Source organism: Empidonax traillii, unplaced genomic scaffold (assembly GCF_003031625.1).
Source record: "Empidonax traillii isolate 1590-97213 ecotype Southwest subspecies unplaced genomic scaffold, ASM303162v1 scaffold887:size345335, whole genome shotgun sequence".
Taxonomy (NCBI): Eukaryota; Metazoa; Chordata; class Aves; order Passeriformes; family Tyrannidae; genus Empidonax; species Empidonax traillii.
In genome coordinates, this window is record NW_020956080.1 from 228,028 (window position 1) to 253,808 (window position 25,781).

At 42.9% G+C, this 25,781-nt stretch overlaps 1 protein-coding gene across 2 annotated transcripts in view; it reads right to left on the minus strand.

Moving 5' to 3' along the window:
* Positions 1–3,675: 3,675 nt before the first annotated feature.
* Positions 3,676–25,781, minus strand: part of CBFB (core-binding factor subunit beta) — a 34,560-nt gene continuing 12,454 nt past the window's right edge. The window contains exons 4-6 of one of the 2 annotated variants that reach the window (XM_027902544.1): positions 17,785–17,901; positions 14,077–14,203; positions 3,676–4,122 (exon numbers count right to left, since the gene is read on the minus strand). In XM_027902544.1, the coding sequence (XP_027758345.1) occupies positions 4,100–4,122; positions 14,077–14,203; positions 17,785–17,901 (267 nt within the window). In that variant the 3' untranslated portion in view covers positions 3,676–4,099. The remainder of the gene's footprint in view (positions 4,123–14,076; positions 14,204–17,784; positions 17,902–25,781) is intronic. The other variant, XM_027902543.1, reaches the window with a different exon arrangement.

The window sequence follows — 25,781 nt, forward strand, 5'->3', positions numbered from 1 at the left end:
AATTCACTTAACCTGTAATTGAGAAACCTATTTAATAGTTACTTAAACCCTGAGCAGCTCTGAGCATGCAGCAGCTGATGAATATGCATGGCCTGGGATTTGCATTTCATGGCAGTGTGAAGACAGGATGTCAGGCAAATGAGCTATGAGAAATGTTGCCCATGCAAATGTTCACTCTGCTCCAACTTCTCACTGCAATTCTCATCCTTGAAGCCATTTTTGTCATTCTCTTATTTGCATTGGAAATGGAGTAAAAAAAATAATGTAACTTCACAGAAATTGGTCCTTCTTCTGCGCAGACAGGATGGATTCTTTACTACACCTGTGACAGAGTGGAGACCTGAACTTCTGACAAACAAAAATAAATACAGAAGTCGTGCTGACAGTGCTGGGCCATGCAGTTCTGGAGTTCTCCAACACCACATCTTCTTCATTTAACTTCCCAGCCCTCACCTGAACAAGGCTTGTTATTACACAAAGCACCCCAGCCCTTCAGGAACAGAAAAGGGGCTGTTCTCACCCCCAGTTTCATTTTCTGTTTTCTGCTTTCAGAGGGGGGACCATGAGCATGGGCCAGCTGCTGTTCCCCTCAAGAGAGAGCAGGAAACCTGCTCACCCAGGCTCTGAGACCTTCAGTAAATGGACTAAACACGGGACACCTGCTCACCCAGGCTCTGAGAACTTCAGTAAATGGACTAAACACAGGAAACCTGCTCACCCAGGCTCTGAGAATGTCAGTGAATGGACTAAACACAGGAAACCTGCTCACCCAGGCTCTGAGAATGTCAGTAAATGGACTAAACACGGCCCCCCACCTACACTGCTGCATCCAGCCCTGGGACCCCCAACAAAAGGCCATGGACCTGCTGGAGCAAATCCAGAGGAGGCCATAAGGGAGCTCAGAGGGCTGGAGCAGCTCTCCTGTGGATAGAGGAGTTGTTCAGGGGGGAGAAGGTTCCAAGAAGGCCTTAAGAGCCCCCTCAGTAACTCCAAGTGCTGCAGGAGTTTGAGAAGGACTTTCAACAAGGGCATGAAGGGACAGTACGAGGGGAAATGAGTTCAAACTGAGAGAAAGGGGAGGTTTAGATTAGATATTGGAAAGAAATCCTTCCCTGAACTCTCTTTCACAAGCTGCCTCCCTTCCAAACTGAAGAGCATCTTCAGGAAAGCCACGGGTCACAGCAGGGCTGTTTTTACGAGCTGTTCTCTGATCTGTTCACAGTCTGTGAAGGTACAATGAGGTTACACGTTGTCTTTTGACATGTAAATGCTCTCCAAGCAGACAGCAGCTCTCCAGTTATTAAGCAATGCTCTACCTGATTTCAGCACATCACCACCACTGTCAGTCAGCCACTATTAACTATTTGAAGTCAGACCACCTACCACTTTAGCAGCTTCAGGGAAGCACTACAATACTCGTAATTTGCTCACAGTACTTTAGCACATCTCCCCATTCCTGAATTCCACCGTGCAGCCCCCCTGGCCCAGAGCAGCCCAAGGAACAAGGTTTGATGGCTGCTGTGACAATGTGCCCACAAACAACACCCCTGCGAGCACACACAGCCCAGACAAGCCAGCGAGGGGCAGCTGGAGCAGGGACCTGCTTCCAGAGCAAGCAGGGCACGCCAGTTCTGAGAGACGAGAATTTCAGGGCAGCACCATCCACGTTTTCCCCAGTGCAGACCTTTTACTGAAGGTTCCCTCCTGGAGCGCTGCTGAACACGAGGGAGGGGGGTTGGTTAGTCCAGTGACCACTGGATGTCACTGCTGCTTCATCCACGGCCACGGGCACAGAGTCACCCCATCGACACCAACACGTCAGCCTGGACTGCCAGGCAGCCAGAAATAAACTTACAGCACCCCGTTTTCACTACACAGAAGTTTATTATGAAAGTTAAACATACAACACAAAAAAAGTAGCAAAAGCAATCCTGTAGCTTAAGGCAACTCTTACAGGAGATGAATCCGAGAAAGATGATGCAACTTTAAGTTTAAATAGAAATTATGAAAAATATCAAATTGCATCAATAACTTAAAATGCACTTTAAAAAGTCTGCACTAACCAGCAGAGGGTAAGGGCTGTGATCTTAATGCCAGCATTAAGATATGGGAAGCAGCAGAATGCTAAATGATGATAGGGAAAGTTCAGTATTTACACAGAGATAGCAACGTTAATATCTGATAGCGTCATTTCCTGTGTACTTATGGTTTAAAACCACCGTCTGAAACGTTAGGAAAACCTTTTAAAATAAATCTTCAGACTATTCCATCAAAAATACACAGATGGCAGAGAGGACCCAAGGCTGGGCTGCGGGCGTGTGTCCCTTAAATAACTCTTTGCAGAAACACTTTAGAAAAATTACCTCTTTGGGGGAAGAAGAGCAAGAAGAGTACGTGGCCACAGAGTGAAAAAGATTATCTTCCAGGTGAATCACATTTAAATTGAAGTATCAAAATATTTCTATTTGATGAGATTCTCACAGTTTACAGTTAATGACATTTTTAAGTGAATGTTAAATATTCATATTATTAACATACAAAGATTCTCCTTCACATTGACATCTGCTTACGTTTTTGCAAGACCTCTTTTGCATCAGTTGTTTTGCCATTAATGAGGAATGTGCAACTGTCTTAATGATAGAATTTAATAAAGATTTAACTGTTCTAACCATACAGAGTTTCTAGCTTTAAAAGGATTCTTAAAATACTGAAGTCAGATCACCTATTTTAAAAAGGTATTTAAGCGACATTTTAATCAATCAGGCTGTACAGGAAGCACCACATTTTAACAAAGCCAAATGACATCACATTTCCAACCAATTTTGTTCAAATATTGGATGCAATGAAAACTTTGGAACGAGTCCATTCACCATCACCCCAAATAAACCAAGATTAATTCACACATGAATTCATCCCAAATCTTACCCTGTTAGAAAATGCAATATATACTGCAATGTAGTCTTAACTTGCATAAGAATTAACAGAAGTGGCCTGGGTGCTGTGTGAGGCTTCTGCACAAACCTCATCTCAGCTTCTCACCAGCCAGCACAACTTTACAAAAAGCCTAAGATACAAAATATACTTAAAGCAGTTATCTTAAACACGATTGCAGAGAGGCCACCTTGGCAGCCGATGACTTTGTCCCCAGTTGGAAGGCTGTTGGGTCTGGCTGTGGGGTTGCAGGATCCCTTTTCAGAACCAGTTAAAAAAAATCCCTGAATAAAACAGAAGCCAACCTGCGACTTCCTCCGAGCTCCAGTCCAGCACTGTGGACAGGGGGGAACAGCCCCCACACTCCTGGGATGCAGAGCAGAGTCCAGGGCAGGGACTGGGGCAGGACGTGCCAAAATACCCACGTTTTGATCATTTAAAAAGTGGAACTAATGAGTTGTTAGCAGTTAAAAAGAATACTGCAACTGTAACATTTACAAACCCACAAAGTTTGAAAAGCTGATTCCAACAGCTCTGATTCACCGGGTTTAGCTTGGAAACAACGCAAAATAATGTCAGCAGTTTTAAGAAGGTCTTGCAAATTCAGGAAAAAAGAAAACTGAGAGAAAGATAAGAATGCATATCTAAAATAAAGCAGGAGTACAGTAAGGACAATCAAAATTCCAAAAGCCCATATTAAAAAAACTTAAGCTTGGAATGCATTTGCTTTCAGCAGTTTAAAAAAAAAAAAAAACAAACAAAATAACAAAAGAAAAAGTTTTAAATCTGCAATATCTTGACCTATTTTTAAGTGACAATTTTTATTACAGTTGAGAAAAATGGTTTTATAGCTGCATAAGTTTCCATTTCACTAAAATAGTGCCAACAAAAATAAGTTTGCATAGAAAAAAACAAAATTTCCAATTGCCACTGGCTACATGCTTCAAATGGGAAATGCAGGTATTGTAACATAAACATAGTGCAAACCATGGCAGCTGTGGTGACTCGGACTGCCGCAGGTCAGGGAACAGACCATAATATACCCAGTTATCACAGTTTCTGGTCTTTTATTAAATCCTTTGCCAAGTGGAAGCAATGCACGTGTGCAGAGCACGGCGCTGACTAACGGAGCTTGAGATCATCTCCACTGCCCAGGGTGGAGCCAGGACTAGGGTCTTGCTGTCTTCTTGCCTGTAGCAATAAACACACATTGCAGGTCAAAAAAAAGGCAATCAGGACGTGGCCAGTTAATTTATTCAGTGCATTAACATGACTAAAACCACAACCAATTTAAGGCAGAAACTTTACAGTTCAAGCAGTAACCAAAGCATTCCTTTTTAACATCCCAATCATTCTGTGCCCCTCAGTTCAGTGATCCCCCATAACCAACAGCAATCACAGGTGAGGGCTGTGGGTGCAGCAGCCAGAGAGGGGCAGAGCTCTGGGCACTGTCCCCCTGCTCCTGCAGCCAGGCTTTAAACATCACCCCAACAAGCAGCAAGAGACTTCCAGAACAGTTAGGTAACAGTTTTTTGTGTCTCTTTTTCCAAAATGATTTTATTTCCCTTCTGTTAACCTTTCCTGTAAATGATTTCAGTATCAAGATTTTGGAGGGAAAGGCTACAATGCAAGATGGCAGAGTGTGTCACATTTCCAAATACATCTCCCCTCAGCATTTTTAGTGGGAAACATTTACTTTTGCCTCTTCAGGAATCAGGAATTATTTAATTCTGGAATTATAACATGGTAACACACAAGCATAATTTAATCCATATATTGACACACATTTTAACACACTCTTTTTTTTCCAGTGCACCTGCGAAGTTGGCAATAATAGCACACTGAGGAAACTCTGACAACTGCACCCCTGTATTAAAACAAATGTGAGTTCTCCTGTAAAGAAATCATTCTGTTAAACAGTTTGAGTTAATGGCACTGGAAAGAGGAAATTAAGGATGGTCAGTCACAGCAGCATCAGTCACAGTAAATACCCACTTTCTCTACCTGTACCCAGGCTTTCAAGCAGCACACACAAATACTGCAGGGAGATACTAAAAAACATTGACAGAGTTACAGTTTTAAAGCCACACTTCAGCTCTGGGAACATCCAATACATGCTGGCTGGTTGGTAAGACATTTCAGTCCTGATGCTTCTACCTAAGGTTTACAGAGAGAACAGTTGGCACCAAGGCCTGTAACCACCACACAACCCAAACAGCAAAGGAAACTGTAAAGAGTTTTCTTAACATGAAATGGTCGTTCAGCAAGTCCTAAATTAGTGTGACAGTATCTGTTTAGAGTTCTACCAAGATTAACAAAACAGCCACAGCTCCACTTTGCATACTCCTCTCCTACTGAACCGACTGCAACAAGATGTGCTCTGGGGTTCACTGCTGCCTCTTTCTTCTAGAAGGAAACAAAGGCAAGCACTGTCTCTAAGAATTACCAAAGTCTTACTTCTACTAATCTCCTACCAATTTTGCACTCAATAAACATTTTTACACTTAACTAGAACAGACCAGTGAGTTAATTGCTGCTATACTACTGCTTTAAAAGCAAATCATACACACAGCAATTTTACTGTCAAATTTCAGTGAAGATTCCAAGATATGGGCATATGGTTGCATTTATGCTTTGCTTAAAGTGGTCTTTTCTTTCAAAACATATGAGAGGAGTCGCGTGATTCGTGACCTCACTGCTACTTGCAGAGTTTGCAGAAGCCACTGGTGAACCACTACCAGATTTGCCCTTTCAAGTGATACTCAGAAGGGATGACAAATGACCCTCCAACGCACCAAAAGCAGTCATTACAATATCTTACACTGGTGTATGTGGATAAAGGAGTCATTTTGCAATTCAGTAAGTGGGGATTTACACAAGCAACTGTTAACATGTTGGAATGACAGCTCTGACTCAGACACCCTCCTTTCCCTGTGCTCTTCCAGGACACATGAAACACTCACTGTACCCCCAGCCCCTGCCCAGGGACACCAGCACAGTGTGTGACCACTGCCACTGTGTTCCACGTGCTCAGATCAGAACAGGAGCAATAAGAATGCTCACTGGAGATGGACAAGTGCCCTGCTGTGCAGGCAGGCAGCACACTGGGCAGCACCAGGCACTGGGTGCTGGTTTTGTTCACTGGCAATCAGCAAAATACAATTTCCATAGGAAATGCCACGAGATCCTTACCAGTCCCTTGCAGAAGGAGTATGAGAGTATCTGCTCCTTCTCAGTCTGCTCCAGGGAGCTAAACCTTCCCTTTCAGCCAGGTAAGATGGCACTTTCCAGCCTTCCCTCAGCTGAGGGTCCCACACGCCCAGCACAGCCAGGCAATCCTCCCAACTGCAAATTTGCTGCTGTTTTGAAATGAATACTTTCTACTGCCATTTTTGAAATGCACACCTTCTGCTGCCATTTTTGAAATGCACACCTTCTGCTGCCATTTTTGAAATGCACACCTTCTGCTGCCATTTTTGAAATGCACACCTTCTGCTGCCATTTTTGAAATGCACACCTTCTGCTGCCATGCAAAAGCACCAGAATTACTCTCAGTGAAGAATGAGCTCAGCTTCTCCAGGATTAAGGAGACTTGCTTCAATTAAGAAAGATGCATCTATCTTTGCCACTGGGAAATGGAATACCCTGCCATGACTCATGCATAATGAGCCAGGAGAAAACAGTAGTTATTCATCTTTTTTTCTGCATATTTCATTTTTTTTTTCAGTCAAATGCTGATTTGAAGTTTGAAGGAGCCCTACTCTGCATGTCCTTCATCTGCTATTTAGTGAAAGGATAAAAAATATCTGCTTGTGAGAAAGACTTGTAAATAGTACACAGATACTACCAGAGTTGTAATGCTCCTAAAAATGAATGTATTTTAACCAGCATGCCAGTTTCCTTCCAAATATCCTGAAACTGAGGAGTTACTGCCATGGACATGAGGAGTTTCAATACCCAAAACCACTGGGCACTCAGCTTTCAGCACACCAAGCCATGCAAATCTCCTGCAGTGCAGCAGGAACTGTGACTGGCCACGAGCTGGTCCAAACCTCCTACACTGGAGATGCTCTGAGGGCCCACTGAAAGAATTGCAGGAACATACTTGGCAAAGAACCCCTCCAGAGCCTCCTATCACAAGCTATTCTAGATTTATTCATGCTGAGCTCACAATGCTGACACCACGGGGCAATGATGTGCTGACAAGAGAGAGTTACTACCAAAAACATTTTGACAAACAAATGTGTCCCCTGCAATACTCTCACACCTGTGCTCTCTTCAACCCTCTGGTGTCTGAGCCTTTTCCAAGCCTAATATATGTTAACTGGGATGGACTGGAAGTCATATTAAGAGTGTGATGCAGTGCTTGTATTATATTAATTTTCTTCTCAATCAATTAGATAGCCTGAAATCATCAAATCATTAATTTTTATCACTGACGCTTCTGAAAAAGGACCGTGTTGGAGCCTTTACATCTGCTCCTGGGGCTCTTAGGAAAAACAAATCTAAGAATAATGGCAATTAAGGCAGGAGGCACACAGGCAGTTCCTGCAGCTGCCAGGACAGGCAGACACCTCCTCCTCCAGCCCCTCAATCCTGACCGAGCTGCAGCCAGTGGTGCTTTCAGCTGGGCCAACAAACTCCTCCAAGTGACTCAGAGAGCTGCTGTAACTACCCCCTTCCTGTGTGTGTTGTGAGGTCCCCGAGGAAGCCAAGCCCTGCCACCACACGGGCTCACCAGGAAAAGATAATGCAGTCCCACCGTGTGGCTCACACGATAGCTCCCAGAAAGCAGAACTCAGCCAGCTGGAAGTGAGCTCAGTGAGGATGGACAGGGTTGCCATGAAGATGGCCCTCCCTTTCCATCAATCACTTGAAAAAACAGCAGGGAAAATTGGGAGCTCTGAGCACCAGGCAGTGAAACGACAAGTACAACCCATATTCACTGCACATACAGCTTGGGGCACTGGTGAAGAGGAGGGAAGGAAGAAGGGCTGTCACAAAGAGCAGCCAAAATAAAGTCTCTTCATGGGCAACTCCACTGCAGTTCTTTAACTGGATCCTGGCAGCTCCATCCTGCTGAAACACAGCAGATGCATTATGTGCCTTGGTATCTGCCATCTATAGTTTACTAAATAAGTGAAAAATCAGGCTATGTTATGAGAAACTAAACAGTGAACATTTGGATTCTCTTAGAAGGACTGCCAGCCTCCTGAAAAGGGATTAAAAAAAACCCAAACAACCAACCAAACCTGAGAACACTCTGCAGATACTTCTCTAAAAAGTACAGAGCCACAGGATAAAACCCCCCCCAAACGAAACCCCCTGAAATAAGGACACACATCAGCTGTGCCAGCTGCCCAGCCTGCTCTCCCCCAGCTGCTGGGGAGCTCCAGGGTAACAACTCTGCTGCACCACCCTGGGCACTGCGAGGACAGGCAAAAGCACAGCAAGAGTTTGGGGCTCTGAAGGGCTCCAGGAGAGACTCACATTTTTACCTTTGTATTAGAACTTCTTCTCCAAGGGAAAAAAAAAAAAAAAAAGAGCTTGAAATGCTCCCTTTTAGAAAGTATTGTTTGAAGGCTGGCCTAAAGGTTATAAATTTATAATTAATATTGATTGCCTCCAGACAGTTTTCCTCTGTTGCTCAGCCCCTTTCTAACCTTCATTGACTGAAAGAAGACGCTTATATTACAGTATTCCCTGATTTGCAAGATTGATCCCCTCTGTCCTGCAGTCAGCATTGATTCTGCTCAGCACAAATTGTTTTTCTGATATTTGCACCCCGTAGCACTTTCACACAAACACCAGCTAAGTTCTTGGGAAGCAAACCAGTCATAACATAACTGGCTTACTCGTGCTGCACTCACACTGTAGAACCTCTTGAGGCAAATCCACACACCCCCTCAATGCCTCTTCCTAAATTATGTTGTATTCTTCCTGCATATAAACAAATTACATCTACCAAGTGTGCACTCCCCACTGCAGATGAAAAATTACCAGTCTGGGTTTCCTTCATATCCAAAAACCTGTATTAAAGGTTATGCTATTTTTATATCGTTGTCAGTTTGGAGAGTACATACAGTAAGTATTAACTAATTAATTCCAGATTATTTTTTGAGGGAAAAAACCTCCTTAAAAATCACAGAGTTTGATGAGAAAAAAATTATATTAAAAAAAAAACCCAACAAAACAAACCAACAGAATTTAAACAAAAAAATCCTCCAAACTTATTGTTACGCTCTACTTTCTTCTGAAGCCACTTAGATTTGACAAAAACACTTCTAATTAGTTAGAACATTTATTCACACTAGGAGTTTCATCTTTAAAAAAGAATAAGCAAAGAGGGAGAATGATTTTACCGTCTAGAACCTTGGAAGAACATGAAAGCATGCAAGTCAGCCCTACTACCTGATTTTCTTTCAACTGTAAAGTGTTTACATTTCTGCAGCAAAATCCTGTTTGCTTTTTAAGAGTTCAGGACTTGAGTACAATTAAACAAAAACATTCCTGACAAACAACAAAAATGTGTAAAAACCTAGGGCAGGACTAAGTATTTCAAATGTAGGTACATTTTTCTCCAGCAGTTTTTAAAGGCTGGGGTTGGTGGGGGTTTTTTTGGTGCTTTGTATCGAGAGGGATTGCTACTGGAAGAAACAAAAGTTTCAAACCAGGGTTTTTTTTTTTTTCAGCAAAATGAAGGTTTTTAAAATGGGAATTTCATGCAGTCTCCCAAAATGGTTCTGCTTAGGCATTAATGTAATTTATATTTAGCACAAGACCACAAACAGACAGATTGCTAGACTAGACTGTTTCAGGGACAAGCAAACCACTCTGCTTCTTCACTCACAGTGTTGCTAAAACAAAGGGCACGGCAGTAACGTAGGAAATGAACACAGAGTAGAAAAAGATGACATTTCTAAAATAGCAGTTGAAGAAATTCCATTGGAAGAGTGAGATCAGATCCAGCCCATTCCCAGGGACAGCAGTGGGAGCCTCCTCAGCTGAGCTCCAGAGCGACAGTGGGACAAACTGCCATCCCAGATCACATCACATCTGAAACTGCAGTTTGCAATACAAACCAAACCTTCCCAAAATACCCTGACCCGTGTGCAGCAACACCCAGAGAGCCTCTTCCCTTCTCCTCTCCTCTGCCACCCCCTGGAACCCCCTCTGTGCCGGGAGCTGCAGCGAGGAGCACAGGCTGTTCCTCTCTGCAGCTTCTACTTTCCCAAGCAGGAGTTGTTGGAGTCTCTCCCAGCCACTCACCACGCCGTAACACGTTTTTGTGTCATGTTACCACGGCCAGAGGACTGAATAACAAAGCAAAGGTTTTTACTGGAAAATTCAAGCACTTCTAGACAGCAACTTGACAGTAATTTCTGCAGAAAAGTTCTTATGTGACACTGAACTCTGGTCATTCATAGTGAAACCCAACACAAGGGATGCTCACACTGACTCTCTCAACCAAGACACAGTGAGCATTAAATACCTGCCTCACCAACGTCCCTGTGGTCTCCTCCCTCTCTCCTGTGGGTTTGCTAAAGGGGGTACAAACACCTCAAGTTCCTGTAGCTGTTCAGGAGTGGCTGCCAGAGTACACCCCTACAGTGACAGCCTCAGACCAAGTTTCCCAGGTCTTGCTCATGGACAGAGAACTTTGCCTTTGACTGGTGTGAAGCCATTAAATAGCCCAAGCCTGACAAGCAGCTCAGTGTTCCTAAACTTAACGAGCCTCCATCATTTATTTCACTTTTTTTACTATAATCTTTAACCAGGGACAAGGTCTTTCTTTGTGTCTATCATTAAACATTCACTGTCTCAGCATTCCAATGTTTTTGTAGAAGCCATTAGAATACATTATTAATTTTGAAGGCACTAAGAACACTCACTGACTTCAAAAGCATCTTTGAAACAAGAGAATCCTGAAGAGTGAGGCAGGATCTGCAGTATCTGATGCAACCAAGCTACACAAGTTGATACAAAAACACAAAAGCATCTTGTATTCGAAACAAATGATGTTAAAAATGTAACAGAGTGCAGTTCAACTCAGAGGTGCTTAAAAACTTCAATGAAAATTCCTAAATCCACTCACACCCTACTTACATTAGAGGAGTGCTGTGACTGCACAGAAACACAACCATCTTTGGAAATTCATGCACAACCTACCTCAGATTCTGCCCTCAGACGCAAAGAACGTGTTCATTAAAGTAAAGATTTGGTGTCTTAATGTGGTCACGAATGGAAGGGACTCTTTATGAAGAAAAGGGAGCAAACAAACTTGACAGCACTCTGAAGGGTTTTTGCTGGTGGGGATTTTTTTTTTTTTTTTTTTTTAATTGGCTGGGGTATTTTTAGGATACTTAAAACCGAAAATTAATAAAGTGATCATTTCTAAATTGTTACCACACTTCCTAGTTTTTCCCCTTTCAAAGTGTCACTGTTCTAATATCCAATTTGCCACATACGATCCACTTTAACTCCTGTCAGCAACTTATCCCTGATCACTCCTGGGCAAGGATATACCACTTTAAGTCCACAAAGAGACTTAGAATAGGGAATCTTTTTTACCCAGAAAGCTGTATAAATAAAGAATTTAATCTGATCACTTTCATATGTGCCAGGCTTCGGATGGATAAATGTTTCCAAAGAGCTGGCGCCTCTGTTTTGGGTAGGAGTGGGTGGAATATTGCAGGATTCCCCTTCCCTCCCCCACTGAAGCAGAATCTGGTCTCTATTAAAGGCATTTCGGCTGTAATTCCACCGTCAGAAATACCCTGATTTTATACAGTGTTGCAATTCCTAAAACCATCATTAACACTGATGAGATGCTGTCCCACGTCTGCCAATTCCCAGTTTTGCTGTCCCTGCCAAGCTTAGCAGGAAAGAAAAATCTCAAGTTTTAGTAAGGATGAGAGCTGTATGGAGATCATATTAAAAAGATTAGAGGGCAGAACCTTCATCTGCATTCATCCCCAAAAATTCACTCAGCACACTCAGAACTGACCTTTTCTATAAAACACCCTTCAAGTATCATCTCTGCAGTACAACCAAAGACACTGTTTGACCTTTTGAACTGCACAAGCAGTACCCAAGGCAGTCTGGATTAGGGTTTTTACACCTCACCCCAAATGAAAGCTGAAATGTGAAAACCAGTTATAGACCTACAAGTATTTGAGGCAAAGATCTCTTGGTTAGACATATTAAACATGTACAGTAAAATAAATAGCAAAATATGAATGAAAACGTATTGCAATTATTAAAAAACCTGTATTTGCCATCACATAAATTTGAAGCACCTTTTGACAATGTTTTTATTCTGTTTAAACATATTTCAAGTCAGTAATTTTCCCTTTTCTTCCTTTCTGTAGGTGATCTACACCAGTGCTTTAGAGCTAGGACAACAACTATTGTTGTTTTAAGAGAAAATGGGTACTATCAGCTAATGAGGACATCACTTAATGCCAACTGCCTGCTGGCTTATTAAGAGCAAGAGCATTTCAGAAGTTCCTGAATCCAGCTCCAGCACACAGCCAGGGATGTTGCTTTTTGTGTCTCAGTGTCAGGAGTTTTGATGTCTGTCAGGAAACCCCAGATGCTCAGTATTACCTCAATCTCACTGTTAACTGAAAGAGCTTTTTTGCACAGCTTAGCTGCAAGAAAGTGTTTTCTACACTTGGGAGGAAAAATCAAGTCTCTCAGAACTCCAGAAGTTGTTTCCTGAAGCCTCATTCTTTCTGAACCCCCAGCATTCACTATGCACACAGCTCCTTCTCTGCAGCACCAGGAGAGGGGATGAAGGACACAGGAAAGGAAAATAAATCAAGGAAAGCTTTCAGTAAATTGTGCTCAAAGACATAAGGCCAGACCTAAAGTTCCTACTTTGTGCTGTTAAAATCAGACCCTCATGAGCAGCTTTAATTCTGCCTCCCTTCTGAACTGACCCAAAGGCAGGTTCTGGCTCTGCTGTGACAGAATCACTCAGGTGATCCAGCTGTCACTCCCAGGATCCAGTGGCAGCAGGGCTTCCAAGGCAAGGATTTTAGCCTTGTTCCAGCTGATGTCTGACCTGGCTGCAGTGTTTGCAAGGAGACATCCTCCAGCCACCCCTTCAGAGTGAGAGATGGTGTTCTCTGTCTGCCATTCCCTCTCATTCTCATGCTCAGTGTCTTCCAATTGTACTTGGAAGGGAAGAAAGTCTGTCTCATCATCCCAATTATCAGAAAGGATGCCAAAAGAAAAGCAGCTTAGCAATAACAATAATCAAATTCTCTAAAAACCAGGGAACCAGCAGATTGATCCTATTTGATTACAGCGAAGCCAGGCTGCACTGATGAAGCAGGAAGTAAGAAACAGCATTTGGTAAGGGAGAGAGATTCAGAGCATTTCTGTGTTCTCCCTGTTCTCTGCCTGACCTACAGCCTGCCTTAACTTGCCAACTCCCCTCATGTATTGTTACTCGTCCTCTTACAGCTCCTGCCTCTCTGACATCTCAGAGCAGCTGGTTTCCATTCCCTTTCCTGGCTCCTCTTTTCTGCTCCGTAATTTCTGCTCTCATCAAGAAAGAACAAGATTCAATCCTGTGGGGCCCTGAAGAAGCAAAGAACAACACGGGGGGAACTGTGTGAAACCAGTGAAACAGAGGAGCAAGGCTCCCTGCCAGCAAGAAAAAGGTGAGAGGACAATAAAACTAGCCTGCACAAGAAAGCAGAGCATGGCATCTGATTAAATTCACTGATAATGTTTCCCACAACATGGGATAGCAAGCTCCAAACCTATGCCAACAGCTCCCAAAGCCTTTTCTGTGTTCAAGAGAAATGCACGGGGCAAAAGATCTCTCCCTGCTATTAAAGTATCACTTGAGAGAGAAATGGCAACTCTGTGAATACATGTCCTTACATTTATTAAATGAATGTCCTTACAGCTGAAGTACCCATAGAAAAGGCCATCTACAGAAAGGAAAAAAGGATAAGATCAGAGAACTCTCATCAAAAACTTTAAAAACTTTAAATCCACTTTTCCAAGAGTTCAAACCAATGCATTTTGCAATTTCAACATCGCAGCACTGAACAAACAGAAAACACACAACATTGTACAAACAGACAAACAAATGGAAACAATCTAAAGGTTTGGGAGAGTACTAACCAGTTACTGACAGCAGCTGTGAAACCCTCACCTCCATTTCCTCCCGATGGGACCTGTCTCTGTCCTCGAATTCGCGGGTTCTCCGCCGAGCCTCTTCAAAGGCTTGTTGTGCCAATGCATCCTCCTGCTACCAAACCAGATGACACACAGTGACACAAGAGGCAGCCCTCCTTTCTACCAGATCACATTTCTTATGCACGGTAAGTAAGGATCCCTTGGCAGCAAAGTCAAGAACGTCCCACAGAACCTGCTGGAACACAGACGAGTTCCAGCAAACGCCAGCCCAGGTTAATGAAATAACACTCACCCTCACTGCAGCAGCAGAGACAACCAGAGCTGGGGCAGCTTCGGTTAAAATACACTTTCAAAGGACAGCTGCTTTTCCAAAGTAGTTTAAATGCTGCTGTTTTTTTAAAAAAGCTGGGAATTCTCAGAAGTAGTACGAGAAAGGCAATACAGTTTTTTCTCCTCATGAAAATAATTTTGAAGGCAGTATTCACAGCCACAGCTAGTCAGAGACAACTAGCATCACTAAATAAACAATGGTAATTTAATTCTCTTGCATTTAAAAAAAAAAGTATTATCTAAGTTACGAACCAAATAAACCCTTCATTTTATCCAAAGCTGCTGCAGGGGCATCAGTATGAACATTCTTACTTCTTATGTATCATTTACATTATTTAAATTTAGCTGCATAAGAAAGTGCAAAGCAGAAATTATTCCTCCACTAATTAGCACACATTCCCACACAATGGAGGAGAAACCTGCAGCTTTTCAACAGCTCTGTAGTTTATTTTCAACAATGGCTTATGCCCAGGAATAGATTTAATAAATTAACACTCAGAAAACAAAAATCCTTCAAACTGTATCTTCTACTAGAAAACGTTTCAAATAAACTGTTATTACTATGTAAGGCCATTATTAATAGGGTTAGAAGTTATTTCTCTTAAAGAGGCCTTTTAACATGTATTTTCTGTTCCCCATCAGAATTTTCACATTTGCAGAACGGAGGAGTCAAGTCTAAAGAGGTTGCCCAAAACAGTGAGGGACAAACTGTGCTGGCTGTCCCTCCTCCCAACTCTCAGCTGTAATTTCCACTGCCCCTGTTACAGTTCCCACACACACAGACGTTATTTTAAAGCTGATCATTTTAAAAGCAGCCAACCTTGACTGGTAGAGGACACAGGCATGCAGAGAGCCCAGCTAAGTGTTAACATCCCCGGGGATTAAGCACATAAATGTTTTAATTTAAGATAAAGCATGCCCAGCCCCAGCTAACGGTAAATTGCCTTTTTTGCCGTGGGCACAGCCGTGGGCCCCAGGGCTGCTCTCTGAAGTGATGGCAAGGGGCTCCCTCCGGCCCAGGGCAGGGAAATACCACCAGCTGCCACTCCACTGCTCTGCACACAGCTCCCCAGAGCTCCACAGCGATGTTTAGAGCTGCCAACAACATTTTAACACCACCTACTATTTTTAAGAGTAGGATTTGGCCCTTTAGAGCTACCCCAATGTTCATACAAGGCATAGCAATCGAGGTCAGGCAGCAGAAAGTAAGTTTGTTCTTAATAATGCAGAAGGAGAGACAGAAAACAGATAAGCTTGACTCCCAGGTGACTACAGGAAAGCTGCCTCCCAGTTTACAGAAGAGAGTTATGTCTTTATTACCCTTTTCTTAAACAGACTTAAATAGAAGCAGATTCTTTTATCATCAAAGGTTTCTGCATTTCGCCATCATTTACAGTGGTCATGAACTAAAAGGATGACACAGAGCCTCAGCCAGAATATTTTAGAGAAATGGTCATAACCAAAAGAAACCAAATTAGAAATTCATGGGGGAAAAAAAAAATCAGCATGTTGACATCTAGAATGAAGATGTGCTGACAGCTGAAACACTGGTTTACCAATGTCTGAGAAAGTGGAAGAAAAAAGCATCAGAACTTTCTTTTTTTTAGTAAAAAGAAAAAAAAGGTTCTGCTCTACTCTTGGTGAGACATTCTAACAAATTAACCAACGTCTCAATCTTATACAACAGGAATTTAACACTTTTTAAAATGTCACTCAATTCTAGGAATTACAGCTCAGTGAATGCAGCTGAGAGCAAATCATTTATACATCTTAGTTTTATTCCACAGAAATGCTCCTCGTATGAATCTAGTAAGAAAAAAAAAGAATAAGCAAAACATGAGCTATATCAACACTGCAACAGAATGAAAGCAAACCTCCCAATCCAGAAAATTAAGAAAAAGAAACCCAAGACAGAAGCTTAGACACCCCCATACCTATACACACAACCCAGCAGCCTGGCAGGAAAAGATTTGGTGAGATAGCAGGATGTTACCTGTGTGGATTTTCCTCCTAAAATACCTGCTGGCCTGGTGAAGGATAGTATAATTTCTGAAGTGTGACAGCACAGAGAAATGTTATCTGATCTCAGCATTAGTTAGTAAGAAGTGGCAAGAGAGAGGAAAATGCAAGAGCACTGCTTTTCTCTCAGACAAGCCTTCCAGAAAATGGGTGTGTGTTTGAACTCCAGCAGCACCTTTTATGACAGGGGACAGCAGGTACCACAGGCCCTACAAGGCACAGTGGGAGGCACTTCAGCCCAACCTGACATCAGTGTTATTCTGGGATGGATGTCAGCAGTTAGATCAACTGCCTCCAGCAGTGTTACAACAGTTTTAAACAAGGAGGCAGTGACAGACACAGGAAAAGGGAAACTTAAGAGGGTGAAAGATTGCCCAAATGTTTACAATACTAACACGTAAGGGTGCAGCTACTTCTGTGCCTGTACAGTTCCTCATGGCACCAGGAGCCCCTGGGTACTGCTACTGTGGCAAATAAGATGACCAAGGATGAGCTCATAATCGCCAGGAAGCACAAACTGAAAACAAATTACACACCTGCAACTGAGGGCAAACACATCTCTGTCGATCCAAAATACCTCCAGCTCAGCACCCTGTGCTCACAGCTCCAAAAGCACTGACACCTGAGAGCGTGCACACATCCCCCCCCAAACAAAAAGAGCACAAACCACAGCTCCAGTGCACAAAAAAACCAAGCTACATCTCAGAAGCACAGACACGTCTCAAGTCTGACTGAGGTAAAGAATCCTCCTGTGGAAGTGAGCCTTGTCTATGTGATACCCACTCTAAAAGGCATTTCCTCTGCCTTGGCTTTGTTCTTGTGCATGTCCAGAGACTCAGCTGCTAGACAGTAATTTTGCTGGTAGGAAGGAGGCAGGTAAGTTCTCAAAAGCTGCCATACCTTAGCAGAGCAGAGTCCACCAGCATTAGAGGACAAATAAAATCACTACTCATTCTCGCCCACATGCAATAAAACAAAGAGCTAATTAAAAACCCCTCAATCATCCTAAAATGAACAGCTGTAATAGACTTGCCAATCAAACTGTTACAAGATACATGCACAGTTTTTCAAATACTTTGATTTACTACTCTGTAGCACAGTAACAGTGTAGTTGTAAACTACAAGTGATCCCCACCCCTAATATTTGACCTAATGTAGCTAAACTAGTGTTTAGCTACAGCCACATGTTTCTGAACTTATAGTATAGAAGTTTTCTTTGGAGTTTGTACTCAAAGTGAAGGCAGAAAAAAAGCAAATCAGAATTTGCGATCACTACCTGACTGTGTGTTTCCCTCCAGAAGAACGAGTGTCTGAGGCACAGCACCCACGGGCAGGCTGTCTTACCTGTGCTCTCTCTTCATCGAATTCCAGGCAGCCCATACCATCCAGTCTCTGCAGGTCTATCCAGCCTTTCCAGATTACACAGACACCATTGAGAATCATAGGTGCCTTCAAGTACACCTGAAAGAAAAGCAGAACACACGCTGTGGATTTGGAAGCGCTTACACACGTGCCTGCACAATGAAAACACTCAGCCAGGAAGCTTCTCTGTGTATTCTTAGAAGAACATCCAAACCAGCTGGTAACATGAGACTCCATTTAACAGCTTCTTCTGCCTCCTTTCCAAGAACTCATTTTAATCAAGTCAGTGCTTTAACTTTTGCCTACTGTACTGCATGGAATAAATTTAAGCCGTGTTCTCGTTTTATAAACTGGCGTGCACCAAGACTGGGTTAGAATTCTTACTACTTTCAGTTAAATTAACTGTTTTTCTTGTCAGCTAACCTTCCTGTCACAAAGGAAGTGGCACAGTGCCAGACAGGGAGGATCCTTTACAGCACATTTAAATAGATAAATGAACACACACCTTCCTACTGCCAGGAAGCATTGTGTTGAACACCAACACACGAGTGCTTTCATCTGAGAGCAAGCACTGGTTTCAATCCTCCTCAAATTTATGAACTAGTCAGAATTCAATAAAATACACTATATATGCACGCTGTGCTAAAAATAAGGAAGTCTTCCTGTGTCAATTCTAGCATGTGGGAAAGGCTTCTCAAAGGAAGCAACACCAGATGATGAAAACCCAAGTACAGCATCAGTGTGCACAGTGCCTTGAGCTGCAGCAAGGAATAATGCATGAGCTTGAGGCACTTCATCTAGATAATGGTAGATGGTACAGTGGTGACATAAAGGAACTTAAAAAGAAGCAAAACCAACACTAAACGATTTTGACGTGTTGTGTTTAATGACATCAGCCTTAAACAAATGTCACAGCAAAATTACCTCAATTGTACAGAAAAAAAAGAAAAAGAAAAATCAACCTTCTGTGGTTATTTCAGCCTACTTGGCAAGTCAAATCCCTCGTGGAACAGAGTTTGTCTACGCTGAATCACCAGAGAGGCAAACCATGCACGCAGGCCTGCACCCACTTCAGACTGGATGATGCTTAAGACAGTTCAAATCCAGAGTTTTTCCAACCTTCTGGAGCAGCTCAGCTAGGCGAGGGAATTCTGACACAGCACTTCCTCTAACAGCTCTGCATTAATCCTCTGGCCACTCCTCATCAAAGCCCAGCTGATGGTTAATGCTGTAACGTGTTTCAAAGCCCCAGCTGTGCCCACTGGCTCAGTCCCACACTCAGCACCAAAGGTCACTGGGGCAGAAGAGGCAGGAGGTACAGGGGAAGGTAAACCTCCCTCAGGCAAAGGCACTAAACCATGTGAGAGGCAACCCAGGATAGGGAGAAAGGGAACAAATAACATGAATCCAACTGACAAACAAGTAAGTTATTTGCTAAAGAAAATGCACATTTGGTCTCCGAGCCTGATTCCTGCAACTTATCACACTTTGGTCTGAAGGGACACACTGCTGATGCTTTAACTAGTGCAGAATGCTGCAGCTCAGTAATGAAGAGACAAAGGTTAGTGCATGCAGATGTTCCTGCCACGTGCACTCTGCTGCAGGGTCTCTGCTGACAGCACTGATGGTGTTCTGTGCTCTGTGCCTGCACTCAGGCCCAGCCCTGCGCGTCATCCCCCAGCCCTGGTGATGCCAGCACAGCACACGGCCAGCTCTGGGAGCAGAGGTGTCAGAACCAGCATGAGTAAGACGTGGACGACCAGGAAACCACCTCCCACAGCCCTCATTTCGAGAGTGAGCGTCTCAAACACGCCAAACACACTGCACCCTTTCGCAACAGCCTTCACTCAGCCACCTCACAAAGAAGCAGAGTGCACATCACCAACTTAACAGATGTGCTTAATTACTTCAAAAGTGAAAAAACAGTTAAAAGAGGCTGTTAGTACCAAGAGCCATTCTCTTCTGAAGAGAAGGAAGAATAATTCAAGAGGGGAAATAAAAAACCAGCACAAGCCAACTATAGGTCTGTACAGACAAAGCAGCCTGTACTCTAATGCCAGCTATGATTTACAGCAGCAAACAAGCCCTTTGCTGATCTTCACTTAGGCTTTACTTCTCACCTAGCCTCCCCTATCCTTCTGGTCCACAACAGGAGCCTGGGATGTCAGAAGTTGCTTAGAACTTCACACAGATGACAAAACCCGCCCTCCCAAGTTGTCCAGGAGTACTTTCTGTTTGTTTCTTTGCCAAGGAACATTGTGCTGCCACTAACTCCTTTCAGTGGCTGTTCACTGCCCTGGTCAGTGAACTTCCTGCCAGTGCATGAAGTGCACACTTCCTGGCTCGGTGCAGACAGCAGGTAGCTCAGATGGAGCTGCTGAGGGCTCAGCAATGCCTCACACACCACCTGGAAGCAGTGTGGAGGTTCCGTGGAAATCTTCAGAAGTCAAAGGGGGAGCAAGCTGCGTGATCCAGGGTGATCCCTGGTGCCTGCCATCTGCCCTGAGCACGCTGCCCAACAGCTGAGCTGCTGACACAGCGTGGGTGAATCCCTGGCACGCGGCCTGACCTTCCCAGATAAACACTGTGCCCTTGCTCCCCAGTCAGAGCCCCGACAGCCTCACACCACCCATTCAGCAGCTCCTCAAAACCCTGATAAATAATCACCTTTCACTGCTCAAAGATGAATTCCTCAGCAAGATATTCAAGTTTTGAAGTTACCATATAGTCATTCAAATGTAGGATAATTCATATTGAAACCCCGTGAGTTTATGCAGGAACTTTTCTCTCATTAAAACACAATAAAGCATACTGGTACTTTTTAATTTATTTCAGAGAAAGGAATTTAGACTCCTTTTCCCCTTTCTCCTCTTTCTGGAAAATGGAAACCACCTAAGACTATAGCCAGAAACGTTTAACCACACATTTCCTTCTTTTCAATAAAACCATGCTGGTTCCCTTTCAACTCCTGAACTTAACAGAATAATTAATAAATTACAGCTCTGTCTGTGAGCACATGTTCTGTTATGGCACCTCAAAATCCAGCAGAGTGGTCTTTTAAAAAATGTCAGAATTGTCTGCTCTGAAAGCTGCCTCAAGAGAGTCCCAGTAGGAGATCAGAGGCAAAAGCTGCATTATTTCTATAAAGATCCCAATCTCCCCCCCATTAATATTATACAGTTATACAGTTTGATTAGAAGTAGACAAAAGAATGTTTTTGTAACTCTTCCAAGGTTTTATTGTTAAGCCCAGGTTAACTGCATTTATGTAATTTTTTTAAGTCCTCCACACATCTCTGGGTGCTTTTCCTAACAATACCTGGAAGTCAGTCCTGTAAAACTTGAAAGACAGATGGAAAACACTGAAGAGCAGAAGGAAGAAGGAAGGTTGGAAGTCAGGCAGTTCACAAATTCATATTCAGGGGACAAATCTAATGCTAATAAAGAAACACCATTAGAGGGACATACAGGAGGAAAAGATAAATCATTCAGCTGCCTCCTCTCAGTGTACAGTCCACCTATAAACCAGACAGGCATGGCTTTTCTGACACTGAGAACAGACAGTCGTGCAGCTAAGTAAAGAACTCTTATACACCCGTTCAAGGATGAGAGTGAGTTCTCTCTCATTTTACACCATCATTTTCCACACACTGGCACAGCCAAAGCTATTTGTTGGATTGTGAGAGCTAAGTAAACTGTCATATACTGAAATATGCTAGATTAGCAGCTGAATTTCTGTTCAGATAACTACTGTAAATTGATTTAATCTCAAATGACATCTTCCATTTCCAACTTCTACTGCAGATCAAAGTAGCATTAGAATTTTTAAATGAGAAAAGCAGACATGTTACTTTGGAAGTAGCCTTTTAGTGTGAGAACAAATATTCTGCTTGCTGATTGAACAAGCAGCAAAAGTAAACACTCTTATCTCCTGACAGATTATCTGGACAGAGGACAAACAGCACCATAAACACACATAAACTTGAGAAGGTGCTGCGTGAATAGGCTTAGTTGGGCTCTAAGTTGTTGAGCTGTGTTTGTGCTTTCTCGGTGTCCCAGCTGGCTTGTTCTCAAAGACCTCTGTGCCACACCTTCAACATATAGTGTATCTCACCCTCCCTTTTGTACTCTTTCAACTAATCTGTTATTTCTTCTGATCTGCATTTAAATGAGCAACTCTCTCCTCCAAGTCCAACTAACTGAGAGTTAGCTTTGTTGATAAAAATAGGCAGGGACATGGCTTCTGTAACACAACTCATTCATATTTTAAAAACCAAGCCCTTTAAATGGAGGACAATTCTCCATGACTTTTTAAAACACTGCTTTATTTGAGTGCAAGATGAAAAACCTCGGTTTCACATCCTATTTTAGCCCTCTAGTAAATCCTTATCTCACAGCAGCAGGGCATTTAACCGATCTGCTGGAGATACGCTATCTGAGTGCTCCATCCACACATCCTGCAGTTACAGAAAATGCTCCTTCTCCCTCCAGCAACCCAGCCATTTCCTCCCCCAGAGACTGCACGGTTCTCACCACCCACCGACTCGTGAATCAGCACACTCACAGCAGCCAGAGCCACCAGGACACCAAGGGCCCCCCAGGGAAGAGCAGTCCCTGCTCGGGCTGCATCTCCCAGCACTCTGGAGCAGGAGGCATTCTGGCACAGGGGGCTCAGTTCTGACTCACCCTCTGCCTCATCACGCCTATCCATTCACAACTGCTCCAGGCAGCGGAGCCAGCTCCCCTGAATCATCCCTGGTTAACAGCTGAACAGCAGTGACCCCAGGGACTTCCACAGGGAACACTGACCACCGAGGGGGAAACAGCTGGCAACATCTCCTCAGTTAAGGCTAACCTCCTCATTTCAGCTCCTCCTGACATTATCTGTACTCACTGCTGGGGAAAAGGAGACTACCTGGTCAAAATGCTCAAATAAGAAATTCTGTATCCATCTGTTTCCTTTAACAGGAACCTTATATGAATTTTGTATGAATATGCCTTTTTATAAATCAAATGCTGTAGTCTTGCCATGACTGTGCTGGAACGTGAAGCTGAGTCAGTCCCATCCCTGTGCTCCCCACAAATGCCAAGGCTCACTTTCATATCCCAGAGAAGGGTGTCTAGCCTGGATTTCAAAGAGGGGGCAAAGCACGAGGGAAGAAGCAGTCTATGAAATGCAAAACAAACAAACAAAAAAACCACACACAAAAAAAAAAGGAAAAAAACTTTTCTGAAACTTTGCAACAGAACTTATACAGGAAAATCCCGAATTATTTGGGGAGCAAAACAGAACAGTAACAACTGAAGGTACAGCACAAGCTGACAAGGCTTCAGACTACACTTTCAGATACTGATCACTCAGTTTAAAAGAAACTAATGACAAGCAACCAAATTACGGACAGAGTTCTCTGACTCTGTAGGGTTAATTCTGAAACAATAACCTTGTAACAGGTTTTTTTTAACTGCTTTTTTCTACTGTTTTTTGAAACAGTAAACACAAACAGTTGAAAAGAACTCCCTTTAGAAAGTCACTGTGAATGACACAGATTTGTAGTGGTTTTAATTTGGATCAATCCTTCTGTCTCATGCCCCAAAGCAAAAATACGATCACTTTTCCAAACACGCAAAAAAAATGTTTTCTATTTTAAAAGCTACATCTTCGACCACCTTCCATTATACGAAAATGAGGTTCTGTTAAAATCTAAACCTCACACTCTTCTGCAGAAACGTGAAGGAAGTCATACTTTCTGACCAAACAAGCATCTTTCCTAAACAGTTGTACACAGATGACCCAAGCGTGGCTTTCGAGATGACTCCAGCTCCAGGTTTCCCAGGGTGGCACCCCTGTCACAGCTGTGTCACCACCACCAGCAGCCCCTTGCTGCTCCCCGAGCAGCTGCCGAGGTGGGATCCTGGGGCAGGAGGGCTGCCAGGGCAAGCACCTGCTCCTCCAGCTCCTCCTCCCTGGGATCACACAGACACTGCCCCGTCTGTGAGATGAAATTCTGGCAGGGCCATGGAGCGACAGGACAAGGGGAATGGCTCTGAACTGACAGAGGGCAGGGTTAGATCAGCAATTACACAGAAATCATTCCCTGCCAGCCTGGGGAGGCACTGGCACGGGGAAGCTGTGACACAGATTGATTCCTCCAGCAAACCCAGAAATATTAACAGAACTGTGTGCTTGATAAGAGTTCCAATCTAGACTGTTATGCTTAAGGGAAAAAAAAAAACAAACAAAAAGAAGAAAGCAGAAGTTGTAAATGCAGCCTTTCATACCACAATGTTTTAACGTGACAAAAAGCACTGGAAATACAAACTCACTGACCGTGAGGAACAAGATAGCTTGAATAAAAGAATTTGCTGAAATACAAAATATCCCTCAAATTGCTAACAGCCTGTACCAAAATTTTAATAGCAGCAAGTAAAAATAGCTGAGCACAGGGCTAAGTAATTTAACTATTATTTGCAGAGATTTGTTGTATATAAGCAGTTAAAATTGTTGTTAAATACTTTAAACTCCTGCATTTTTTCCCCCTTTAGAGCAATATATCCCTGGTTTGTTTTGCTTCTGTGTACATCTGCTCCTGCTTAAAGTCAATTAATAAAGTTGCGACCACGATTTAATTTCTCAAAAAGGTTTTTTAGTCGGACCCTTAACAAAATACTGCACTTGCCAGACTCAGGAGTCATAGGAATTATTTTTTTTTTTAATCTAAGTTTTGGACTCATAGATGCATTCCCCCTACTCTGCAGAAACTTATGAATTAATACATGCCTATATACACACACATATATGCTGATTTTAAGGATGATTCAATATACAGCTTGAAATATTAGTTTAAGCATTTCACAATAACAGCATCAACAACACAAAAAACCATCAACAACACAAAAAATCAACATCACAAAAAAAACCAAAACAAAACATATCAACAACACCAAAAATTATTTCAGTTCCCTAACTACAGCAGAAGGGGTTTGGATAACAAGTGACAGTATTTCCTTGGTGTATTCCCTGGGGAAACAGTGCAGTCCAATCCACAGCTAAAGAAACACCTCAGAACACACTGCAGTTCCCAACCTCACAGTAAAACCTGATGCTCTGGGGTTCTGTACTTCAGGCAGCTTTAAAGTGTGCTTATAAAAGTCACCTGTTGTTATTACAAACCTCCCTAAAGTTTCCAAAATGTCCACCTGGAAGATTCAATTCAGACGCAACATAATCCATACTTACAAATTCACACAGCAAAAATATCCCTGTGCAGACTGCCATTAAAAATACCTTTGCAAGTAATACCAGAGCTCTGACAAAACCTCTCTCAACATGTTTTCTGTACTACTCAAACACTACAGTAATGGGGTTCAGTTTCTAAAATGTCACAAAAAGAGTGGCAGAAGAGTTTTCCTCACTTTACTGGAGCATCAGAATTTGAAAGTCCCTTTTAGAAAACCTGGTATTTTTATGGGTTTTTTGGTTGGTTTCATTTGTTAGCTTTTCTGCATAGTTAGCTCAAGTATGTAATCATGACTCCTTTCTGAAAGCAGATCGATGTTTCACTAAATTATGCAGGTTGCTATTTCAGTTAACTAAACAACAAGTCCATAACTAAGAACAGATATGAAGCAGTAAGGATGTCAGAATATACGTGATTAAAACCTGTGGAAACTGCAGCATTTTATTCCTGGACTGAGCCCACTGGTCAGTTCTTATGCTTATGAGCTTGCACAGCAAAAAACTAAAATGCTACTGCACAGAAGTTCTACTCATCCATTTAATAACAACCAAGTCTCTCCAGGCACAGCTCTTCGTTCCAGAATACTGCAATTTCTGGACTAAGCAGAAAACACGAACCAGACCTGACCACAACCACCAAAAAAGCCCCAACACAAAGCAAAAAGTAGATGGTTTCTAGTTTTCACACTGTCATACAGAAAGGTCTAATGCCTCCCAGTGAGATGTGCACCTCATGCTCAGGC